Genomic DNA, 12,314 nt, shown 5'->3' with positions numbered 1-12,314 from the left:
TAAACGTGTTGAACAGTTCCCTAACAGGCTAAACATTAAAGGTGATGACTTATTCCTGAGGAGTAGACATTGTAGGAGGACCTTCTGGTAGTCCAGATACTACATACCCTGGATGATGTGCAAATGCAAATGCCATGCACTTTTATAACAATCTTGTTCATAGATAGAATTTGGGAATCTGTCAGGGACCTCAAACGGATTCTCTGTGTACGGACGTAAAGGTGACTACATATCAAGTTGAAGTAAATGGCTACATTACTGGCCCAATAAATAGGGCTGTAGACCTCGAGCTGATGCATCCATGATTCCACTGTCTAGAAGATACCTGACAAAAAGTAACATCTAGAATAAAATACTCAACCGTGTTAACACCCCAACTCCAAGTTATCCAATCAGGAAGTGCACACGCAAATTAAGTAAACAGGTAGTTCTCACAATAAAATAAATTACCAATAAATACAGCCTCGCCCATGAGGAAAATGAGAAGCTTTAGATAAGCTGTGCTAAGTTTACAGTACTCGGGCTAGGTAGCTAAGGGACATGGGGGGGGGGGGGGGGCGTGGAACAAAATAATATAGTCCATGCGCTAAAAGAAAGACACTGCCTACCCAGACTACTATATCCTGCAAAACTGTCATAATTAAAGGAGAAACAATTGTGCATAGAGGAAAAAAAACCCAAGCTGAAAGAATTCATGACCACTAAATCACCACGATGTAAGATACCTACAGGAAAGCTTCAGATTGAAGAGAAAGATAACGTCATCCAGGAAGCTGTGGGACAGAATGAACCGTGCTAGAAGGGAAGGTCAGCAAATGAGAGATAGGAAAACACCAAGCACCACGAAGCTACCTCACTGCCAGGAATCACCACTCACCTCTCAGTAACAACTGTGAATGTTAATGCTCTTAATTCTTCGAGCAAAAACTCAAGTCTAGGAGACTGGATCCATTTCCTTGCTGCCTACACCTCACCACTAAAGACTGATATTATCTGAGGCTGAGAGGAAAAGCAAAGTAATTTTAATGAAAGTAAAAAACAAACAAATATGGATCCATTCTCAAAGTAGATATTATAATTCTAAACTTAAATTCACCAAACACACTTGTACCTAATTTCTAAAAACAAATCTACTAGATATGAAAATATGAATTAACCCCAAACACAGTAATAGTGGATGACCTCAGTATACACTCTCATCAACAGACAAGTCATTCTGATTTTATATATATATATAAAATCAAATATATTTGATATATATATATATATATATATCAAATGGATATAACAGACACATACAAACATTCTAACCCAAACATACAGAACATTCATAATTGTCAACAGTCTCTGGAACTTTCTCAAAATTACATCATATATTAGGACACAAATACAGTAAAACTAAAATAACTCTTTACATTCTATGTAACCATAATTGAACAGAGCAAGAAATCAATAGCAAGAATGTATACAAACTAACAGAGACTGACTACACTACCAATTGATGAATGGGTGCTATACAGCTATTTCTTCTAAAATTCGTCTTCCCAAAGGGAGATGAATTAAGAGTCCAAAAGTAAATAAAACTCAGAAGTCTCTGGAAGCTCCTGAAAATTACAAGATTCACAAGGGGGCTCTCCCTGAGGTTATATAAGCAATAATCTCTAGGACAAGGAGATTTGTCTTGCTCACCTGCCTGCATATGCTGTAGTGAGCGCCAGGAATTCATGGCAGGGTGGGATTTTGATTTTGCAGTACCTTCAAGTCATCCATATTAGGTAACTTCTTACCAATATGACTATAAATTCCAATAAGCTCAATGGTTCTTTACCCTAGACTTGGGGGGTCATTTTTAGGTCCAGCTTTGGTGCATTATCTGGGGCGAGCACACGTTTCCTTGGCAGAAATCACACAATAATGGGTCATCAGAGAAATTAGGGAAGTTAAGTTTAGAGGTGTGGTGTGGAAGGGAGTAGTGGTAGAAGAGAATGATTAACAAATAGATGTGCTTTCCAGTAACTGGAGAAAAACGTAGATAGATATCTAGGCTCAATGAAAATTAAAAGATGAGATTTAAAAACAAATTTAGGACTGCAGAGAGGCTCAGGAGTTATGAGCACTTATTACTGTTACAGAGGACCTGGTTTTGGTTCCAATCAACCACAACTGTCCATAATTCCAAGGGATATAATGTCCTCTTATAGCATCCATGAATACCAGTCATACCCAACTAAACATTCATCTTCTAGTTCTATAAGTTCATTAAAAGTTTAAGACAATAAATTCTTATGCCACAGTAACCTGTGGTTTTGCTAAGACACAGATCATCTGCCTAGTGTCTCATTAGTTTTGAAGATTTGTGTAGTTAAACGAGTCAATATTTTATTTTCTGTCCTTATACTGACAATAAATTGTGCATTCTCAGTTTATGCCCTTTAGTTGTCTCACAACAAACCTAGAAGAAATGTTTTCCCTCATTGTAAACTTGTTACCAGTCTGCTTTCTTATCCTACCTAGTGAAATTAGTCCATGACACACAAAGGTTTACAGAGCCTTATTTGCTGCTTTTTTTTGAGGGCTGGAAATTACTTGTATAAATTTAGGAATTCTATAAAATCATTATCAGGAATTATGAAATCATCATTGCTAGATGAAGAGTACCCATCTTCATTGATCTGCAGAAAATCTGCAGGGTAGAAAATAGGGTAGGTTGATATCCAGGAATCATTAGACTATAATGACTGGAAAGATATCAACAATAGGAACCAATCCTGAGATGAGATCTCTGAAGGCCCTGAAATTCAGAATTTACCCATTGTAGCCATGCAAAATGATGGGCCATCTCTAGAAAAGTCACTTATGATTATATATATGATGTTTACTGAGTCTACAAGAAGACAAATCAAAAAATTAGGATAGTAGAAATAATATGACACAAAATTCAATTTCCAAAATAGGTGATTATTATATTATTAATAAAATCAAATTAAAACTGTTTTAGAGGGGTTAGGGATTTAGCTCAGTGGTAGAGCGCTTGCCTAGGAAGCACAAGGCCCTGGGTTCGGTCCCCAGCTCCGGGAAAAAAAAAAAAAAAACTGTTTTGGAGGTTAGTATATATAATGCTAAGTATACAATACTAAGAAACTTTCTAAGTATTTACATTAGTGTAAAAATATGCGATGCTAAGCTGAACTGTACTTTGGCAAGTCTCTGGCAGTATATCCTAAAAATGAAATGCAATCACCTGACTGCTACCCACAAAACCTCCAAAGCTGGGAAGGGATGTTAGTCAGAAGGCATCAGCCAGCATGGTGCACAGGGCTGAGGTAGGTTTTGCCCTTCTTCTATTCCCTCTGTCTTGCTAAAAACCTGTTAGATTCCATTCCTAAAGCTAGCCACCAAGGCCTACTCCTTTATTTGGCCACTTGCTCCTCCTGAGGCTGACTACCTAGGCCCAGCTATCAAGTCCAACAATCAAAAAGTCCCCTTTTGTCTGCCCTAATTAACATGCCCAAATAAAACTAAAGACTTCATCCTAACATGGGGTTTCTCCTTTTACCTTTATAAACTGCCATATGCCTATGTCTCCTCTCTGTCTAAAGCAGTTGTCTGTCCCCCTCAGGACAAATATCTCTTCTCCCTCTCCCTATTCCGTTCCCCTTTCCTTTTCCTTTGTGTTAAAAGCTTGGTCTTGGGGTGTCTTGCGCCTACACAGGTCCCTTCGGGTGCTACTTCCACTGAAAGGTGCATTCAAATGGCCTTTACAATGGTTCAAAACGGGAAGATCAAATGTCCATCCACAACAGAACAAGTGACAGCTTATTCAACCCTAACAATCCTCACAAACACAATAGCAGCAAATGAAAGAGTTAATAGAAATCTGAGTTCAAAACAGGACACAACTAATTTATACGGCTTTAAAAAGATGCATAAGAAAAAGGTATGATTAGTACAGAACAGCCAATGGTCACCTGGGGCTAGGGTAGAAAGGTTAACTAACTCTGTGAAGTAGCTTATAAGAGGCCGGTCACAGTCTGTCTCATGGTTAAGGAAGTAATTACATGGGTATTCATTTTGTGAGAAACTACCAGGCTCTAAAATATCATTGCATGCAATTTTCCCTGTGTAACATTTTATTTTTAAAGTGATTCAAAATGAGGCAATTTATTCAACTAATCTAGCATTTTCAGTAGACAGAATCAAAGCTTTTACATTTCTAAAAGAGATTTATATGGGAAAGCTTCAATAATATTTACAAGGGATGAATTGAAATAGCACACCTCATTAATGTTAGAATCCATTATAAAAACAAACTGAGGGTTGGGGATTTAGCTCAGCGGTAGAGCGCTTGCCTAGGGAGCGCAAGGCCCTGGGTTCAGTCTCCAGCTCTGAAAAAAAGAAAAAAGAAAAAGAAGAAGAAAAGAAAAAGAAAAAAAAAAACAAAACCAAACTGATACCCATGCATGGAACACGTCTGTTTTTAAAAGAAAACAATATAGGCATTCTACTAGCCAGTGATGACCATGATTTCTGAGATAAACCAAAGGCGATAGAAAGAGAGGAAATGTCCACTTTGCTCAGAAGAGGAGTTTCCAGGATTCAATGCAGAGGAGCACGGAATAGCCTGGCATCAGCACCTCCCATGGAGTCAAAGCTCTAATGTAAAACAAGACAGCAAGGGGTACAGAGCTTCAGCTATGTCTCAGCTCTATGCTACACACAGCAGCACTCAGCAGACAGCAAGGGCGTACCAAGCCCAAGAGCCTACTTAATTAGGCAGTCACCCTGCGTCCTTGCTTTTCACATCCTTGAATTCAAGCTAATGGCAGATAGGAGGCACCTGAGGAAAAGAGCAAGCATCTGACTGAATCTGCAAAACGTTTTGTTGTCCTTGATCCCTAGGCAATGCAACCCGACTGTGACCCAGCCACACTTACACAGTGCGAGGTCCTACGCAGGAGCATTAACGATCTGCTGCATACGGGAGGCTGTAAGAAGTTACATGAAAATGCGCCTATATCTGGGATCTACAGGACCCCAGGACCGACCCCCAGATGCACCAATCACATAGTTCCTTCTTTGCTAAACTCGGCATACATGCTTTCAGTTGAAGCTTCACTCCAGAGTACCGTACCTGAATCAGTGATGCTGATGCACTGTGAAGTTTTGCCAGTTTTTCATTCTTCAGCATCAGCAACTTCCTCTGTGCTGAGACTCTTCGCCAACATGTTTGAATGACGAGCGCTGCACTGACTCTCTTTTGCAATCTTCTTCTAGTTAGAAAATTGAGAACGACTGCCTGAATAATTCTAGCAGCTTTGTCTCTTTCCTTTAATGAGGAAAAGAAAAACAGAATTGTGTTAACAACCACTTTAAGACTTTGTTCTTTGTAAAATAATCAATTTCTACACATTAAGTATATTAGTAATTTATCCTGCAAAAACCCTCCCATACTCTAGGCTTACGTTCATCCTGGGGCTACAAGTGGTTCTGGGCATATCAAAAAGGCAAATGGTAAATCAAAACAACCCTGAGATTTCACCTCACACCAGTGAGAATGGCTAAGATCAAAAACTCAGGTGACAGCAGATGCTGGCGAGGATGTGGAGAAAGAGGAACACTCCTCCATTGTTGGTGGGATTGCAGACTGGTACAACCATTCTGGAAATCAGTCTGGAGGTTCCTCAGAAAATTGGACATTGAACTGCCTGAGGATCCAGCTATACCTCTCTTGGGCATATACCCAAAAGATGCCCCAACATATAAAAAAGACACGTGCTCCACTATGTTCATCGCAGCCTTATTTATAATAGCCAGAAGCTGGAAAGAACCCAGATGCCCTTCAACAGAGGAATGGATACAGAAAATGTGGTACATCTACACAATGGAATATTACTCAGCTATCAAAAACAACGGCTTTATGAAATTCGTAGGCAAATGGTTGGAACTGGAAAATATTATCCTGAGTGAGCTAACCCAATCACAGAAAGGCATACATGGTATGCACTCATTGATAAGTGGCTATTAGCCCAAATGCTTGAATTACCCTAGATGCCTAGAACAAATGAAACTCAAGACGGATGATCAAAATGTGAATGTTTCGCACTGAAGCTCCCGGAAGGGGCGGCACAGGTCTTCCTGGTTGCTGCTGCTGCAGAGAGCCCGTGGGGAGCACCCCACGAGCGAACCTGAGCCTCGGGACCACAGGTAAGACCAAATTTTCTGCTGCAAGAAAGCTGCCTGGTGAGCTTGGGACACAGGAAAGCAGAATTTCTCTAGGACCGGGCACGTTCTGTGTTTACCGGAAGTCCCACACCCGCGGATCCCGGCCCGCAGCAGCTCTCTGCTCCCAGACCCGGTGAGAGAGAGACCCAACCGCCTGGTCAGGTGGGCACTCCTGAGGCTGCAGAGAGGAAGAGACCACCAACTCTGCTCACCCCTGCCCACATCCCTGGCCCAAGAGGAAACTGTATAAGGCCTCTGGGCTCCCGTGGGGAAGGGCCCAGGAGCGGCAGGACCCCTGTGCCTGAGACACCGCCGGAACCTGAAAGAAACAGACCGGATAAACAGTTCTCTGCACCCAAATCCCGTGGGAGGGAGAGCTAAACCTTCAGAGAGGCAGACAAGCCTGGGAAACCAGAAGTGACTGCTCCCTGCACACACATCTCGGACGCCAGAGGAAAAAGCCAAAGACCATCTGGAACCCTGGTGCACTGAAGTTCCCGGAAGGGGCGGCACAGGTCTTCCTGGTTGCTGCCGCTGCAGAGAGCCCGTGGGCAGCACCCCACGAGCGAACCTGAGCCTCGGGACCACAGGTAAGACCAAATTTTCTGCTGCAAGAAAGCTGCCTGGTGAACTCAAGACACAGGCCCACAGGAACAGCTGAAGACCTGTAGAGAGGAAAAACCACACGCCCGAAAGCAGAACACTCTGTCCCCATAACTGACTGAAAGAGAGGAAAACAGGTCTACAGCACTCCTGACACACAGGCTTATAGGTCAGTCTAGCCACTGTCAGAAATAGCAGAACAAAGTAACACTAGAGATAATCTGATGGCGAGAGGCAAGCGCAGGAACCCAAGCAACAGAAACCAAGACTACATGCCATCATCGGAGCCCAATTCTCCCACCAAAACAAACATGGAATATCCAAACACACCAGAAAAGCAAGATCTAGTTACAAAATCATATTTGATCATGATGCTGGAGGACTTCAAGAAAGACATGAACACACATAGGGAAGCACAGGAAAACATTAATAAACAAGTAAAAGCCTACAGAGAGGAATCGCAAAAATCCCTGAAAGAATTCCAGGAAAACACAATCAAACAGTTGAAGGAATTAAAAATGGAAATAGAAGCAATCAAGAAAGAACACATGGAAACAACCCTGGATATAGAAAACCAAAAGAAGAGACAAGGAGCTGTAGATACAAGCCTCACCAACAGAATTCAAGAGATGGAAGAGAGAATCTCAGGAGCAGAAGATTCCATAGAAATCATTGACTCAACTGTCAAAGATAATGTAAAGCGGAAAAAGCTACTGGTCCAACACATACAGGAAATCCAGGACTCAATGAGAAGATCAAACCTAAGGATAATAGGTATAGAAGAGAGTGAAGACTCCCAGCTCAAAGGACCAGTAAATATCTTCAACAAAATCATAGAAGAAAACTTCCCTAACCTAAAAAAAGAGATACCCATAGACATACAAGAAGCCTACAGAACTCCAAATAGATTGGACCAGAAAAGAAACACCTCCCGTCACATAATTGTCAAAACACCAAACGCACAAAATAAAGAAAGAATATTAAAAGCAGTAAGGGAAAAAGGTCAAGTAACATATAAAGGGAGACCTATCAGAATCACACCAGACTTCTCGCCAGAAACTATGAAGGCCAGAAGATCCTGGACTGATGTCATACAGACCCTAAGAGAACACAAATGCCAGCCCAGGTTACTGTATCCAGCAAAACTCTCAATTAACATTGATGGAGAAACCAAGATATTCCATGACAAAACCAAATTTACACAATATCTTTCTACAAATCCAGCACTACAAAGGATAATAAATGGTAAAGCCCAACATAAGGAGGCAAGCTATACCCTAGAAGAAGCAAGAAACTAATCGTCTTGGCAACAAAACAAAGAGAATGAAAGCACACAAACATAACCTCACATCCAAATATGAATATAAAGGGAAGCAATAATCACTATTCCTTAATATCTCTCAATATCAATGGCCTCAACTCCCCAATAAAAAGACATAGATTAACAAACTGGATACGCAATGAGGACCCTGCATTCTGCTGCCTACAGGAAACACACCTCAGAGACAAAGACAGACACTACCTCAGAGTGAAAGGCTGGAAAACAACTTTCCAAGCAAATGGTCAGAAGAAGCAAGCTGGAGTAGCCATTCTAATATCAAATAAAATCAATTTCCAACTAAAAGTCATCAAAAAAGATAAGGAAGGACACTTCATATTCATCAAAGGAAAAATCCAGCAAGACGAACTCTCAATCCTAAATATCTATGCCCCAAATACAAGGGCACCTACATACGTAAAAGAAACCTTACTAAAGCTCAAAACACACATTGCACCTCACACAATAATAGTGGGAGACTTCAACACCCCACTCTCATCAATGGACAGATCATGGAAACAGAAATTAAACAGTGATGTCGACAGACTAAGAGAAGTCATGAGCCAAATGGACTTAACGGATATTTATAGAACATTCTATCCTAAAGCAAAAGGATATACCTTCTTCTCAGCTCCTCATGGTACTTTCTCCAAAATTGACCATATAATTGGTCAAAAAACGGGCCTCAACAGGTACAGAAAGATAGAGATAATCCCATGCATGCTATCGGACCACCACGGCCTAAAACTGGTCTTCAATAACAATAAGGGAAGAATGCCCACATATACGTGGAAATTGAACAATGCTCTACTCAATGATAACCTGGTCAAGGAAGAAATAAAGAAACAAATTAAAAACTTTTTAGAATTTAATGAAAATGAAGATACAACATACCCAAACTTATGGGACACAATGAAAGCTGTGCTAAGAGGAAAACTCATAGCGCTGAGTGCCTGCAGAAAGAAACAGGAAAGAGCATATGTCAGCAGCTTGACAGCACACCTAAAAGCTCTAGAACAAAAAGAAGCAAATACACCCAGGAGGAGTAGAAGGCAGGAAATAATCAAACTCAGAGCTGAAATCAACCAAGTAGAAACAAAAAGGACCATAGAAAGAATCAACAGAACCAAAAGTTGGTTCTTTGAGAAAATCAACAAGATAGATAAACCCTTAGCCAGACTAACGAGAGGACACAGAGAGTGCGTCCAAATTAACAAAATTAGAAATGAAAAGGGAGACATAACTACAGATTCAGAGGAAATTCAAAAAATCATCAGATCTTACTATAAAAACCTATATTCAACAAAATTTGAAAATCTTCAGGAAATGGACAATTTCCTAGACAGATACCAGGTATCGAAGTTAAATCAGGAACAGATAAACCAGTTAAACAACCCCATAACTCCTAAGGAAATAGAAGCAGTCATTAAAGGTCTTCCAACCAAAAAGAGCCCAGGTCCAGACGGGTTTAGTGCAGAATTCTATCAAACCTTCATAGAAGACCTCATACCAATATTATCCAAACTATTCCACAAAATTGAAACAGATGGAGCACTACCGAATTCCTTCTACGAAGCCACAATTACTCTTATACCTAAACCACACAAAGACACAACAAAGAAAGAGAACTTCAGACCAATTTCCCTTATGAATATCGACGCAAAAATACTCAATAAAATTCTGGCAAACCGAATTCAAGAGCACATCAAAACAATCATCCACCATGATCAAGTAGGCTTCATCCCAGGCATGCAGGGATGGTTTAATATACGGAAAACCATCAACGTGATCCATCATATAAACAAACTGAAAGAACAAAACCACATGATCATTTAATTAGATGCTGAGAAAGCATTTGACAAAATTCAACACCCCTTCATGATAAAAGTCCTGGAAAGAATAGGAATTCAAGGCCCATACCTAAACATAGTAAAAGCCATATACAGCAAACCAGTTGCTAACATTAAAATAAATGGAGAGAAACTCGAAGCAATCCCACTAAAATCAGGGACTAGACAAGGCTGCCCACTCTCTCCCTACTTATTCAATATAGTTCTTGAAGTTCTAGCCAGAGCAATCAGACAACAAAAGGAGATCAAGGGGATACAGATCGGAAAAGAAGAAGTCAAAATATCACTATTTGCAGATGACATGATAGTATATTTAAGTGATCCCAAAAGTTCCACCAGAGAACTACTAAAGCTGATAAACAACTTCAGCAAAGTGGCTGGGTATAAAATTAACTCAAATAAATCAGTTGCCTTCCTCTATACAAAAGAGAAACAAGCCGAGAAAGAAATTAGGGAAACGACACCCTTCATAATAGACCCAAATAATATAAAGTACCTCGGTGTGACTTTAACCAAGCAAGTAAAAGATCTGTACAATAAGAACTTCAAGACACTGAGGAAAGAAATTGAAGAAGACCTCAGAAGATGGAAAGATCTCCCATGCTCATGGATTGGCAGGATTAATATAGCAAAAATGGCCATTTTACCAAAAGCAATCTACAGATTCAATGCAATCCCCATCAAAATTCCAATCCAATTCTTCAAAGAGTTAGACAGAACAATTTGCAAATTCATCTGGAATAACAAAAAACCCAGGATAGCTAAAGCTATCCTCAACAATAAAAGGACTTCAGGGGAAATCACTATCCCTGAACTCAAGCAGTATTACAGAGCAATAGTGATAAAAACTGCATGGTATTGGTACAGAGACAGACAGATAGACCAATGGAATAGAATTGAAGACCCAGAAATGAACCCACACACCTATGGTCACTTGATTTTTGACAAAGGAGCCAAAACCATCCAATGGAAAAAAGATAGCATTTTCAGCAAATGGTGCTGGTTCAACTGGAGGGCAACATGTAGAAGAATGCAGATCGATCCATGCTTATCACCCTGTACAAAGCTTAAGTCCAAGTGGATCAAGGACCTCCACATCAAACCAGACACACTCAAACTAATAGAAGAAAAACTAGGGAAGCATCTGGAACACATGGGCACTGGAAAAAATTTCCTGAACAAAACACCAATGGCTTATGCTCTAAGATCAAGAATCGACAAATGGGATCTCATAAAACTGCAAAGCTTCTGTAAGGCAAAGGACACGGTGGTTAGGACAAAACGGCAACCAACAGATTGGGAAAAGATCTTTACCAATCCTACAACAGATAGAGGCCTTATATCCAAAATATACAAAGAACTCAAGAAGTTAGACCGCAGGGAAACAAATAACCCTATTAAAAAATGGGGTTCAGAGCTAAACAAAGAATTCACAGCTGAGGAATGCCGAATGGCTGAGAAACACCTAAAGAAATGTTCAACATCTTTAGTCATAAGGGAAATGCAAATCAAAACAACCCTGAGATTTCACCTCACACCAGTGAGAATGGCTAAGATCAAAAACTCAGGTGACAGCAGATGCTGGCGAGGATGTGGAGAAAGAGGAACACTCCTCCATTGTTGGTGGGATTGCAGACTGGTAAAACCATTCTGGAAATCAGTCTGGAGGTTCCTCAGAAAATTGGACATTGAACTGCCTGAGGATCCAGCTATACCTCTCTTGGGCATATACCCAAAAGATGCCTCAACATATAAAAGAGACACGTGCTCCACTATGTTCATCGCAGCCTTATTTATAATAGCCAGAAAATGGAAAGAACCGAGATGCCCTTCAACAGAGGAATGGATACAGAAAATGTGGTACATCTACACAATGGAATATTACTCAGCTATCAAAAACAACGAGTCTATGAAATTCGTAGGCAAATGGTTGGAACTGGAAAATATCATCCTGAGTGAGCTAACCCAATCACAGAAAGACATACATGGTATGCACTCATTGATAAGTGGCTATTAGCCCAAATGCTTGAATTACCCTAGATCCCTAGAACAAACGAAACTCAAGACGGATGATCAAAATGTGAATGCTTCACTCCTTCTTTAAATGAGGAAAAAGAATACCCTTGGCTGGGAAGGGAGAGGCAAAGATTAAAACAGAGACTGAAGGAACACCCATTCAGAGCCTGCCCCACATGTGGCCCATACATATACAGCCACCCAATTGGACAAGATGGATGAAGCAAAGAAGTGCAGACCGACAGGAGCCGGATGTAGATCGCTCCTGAGAGACACAGCCAGAATACAGCAAATACAGAGGCGAA

The 12,314-nt window shown here is 40.6% G+C and overlaps 1 protein-coding gene across 2 annotated transcripts in view; it reads right to left on the bottom strand.

Moving 5' to 3' along the window:
• Aspm (assembly factor for spindle microtubules) overlaps positions 1-12,314 on the bottom strand; it is a 48,931-nt gene that overhangs the window by 14,813 nt on the left and 21,804 nt on the right. For both annotated transcript variants that reach the window (XM_087580163.1, NM_001105955.2), the window contains 1 exon segment: positions 5,132-5,326. In XM_087580163.1, coding sequence (XP_087436289.1) covers positions 5,132-5,326 — 195 coding nt within the window.

The sequence above is a fragment of the Rattus norvegicus genome, chromosome 13 (assembly GCF_021556685.1).
Source record: "Rattus norvegicus strain SHRSP/BbbUtx chromosome 13, alternate assembly SHRSP_T2T, whole genome shotgun sequence".
Classification (NCBI taxonomy): domain Eukaryota; kingdom Metazoa; phylum Chordata; class Mammalia; order Rodentia; family Muridae; genus Rattus; species Rattus norvegicus.
This window is presented reverse-complemented; position numbering and strand designations above follow the sequence as displayed.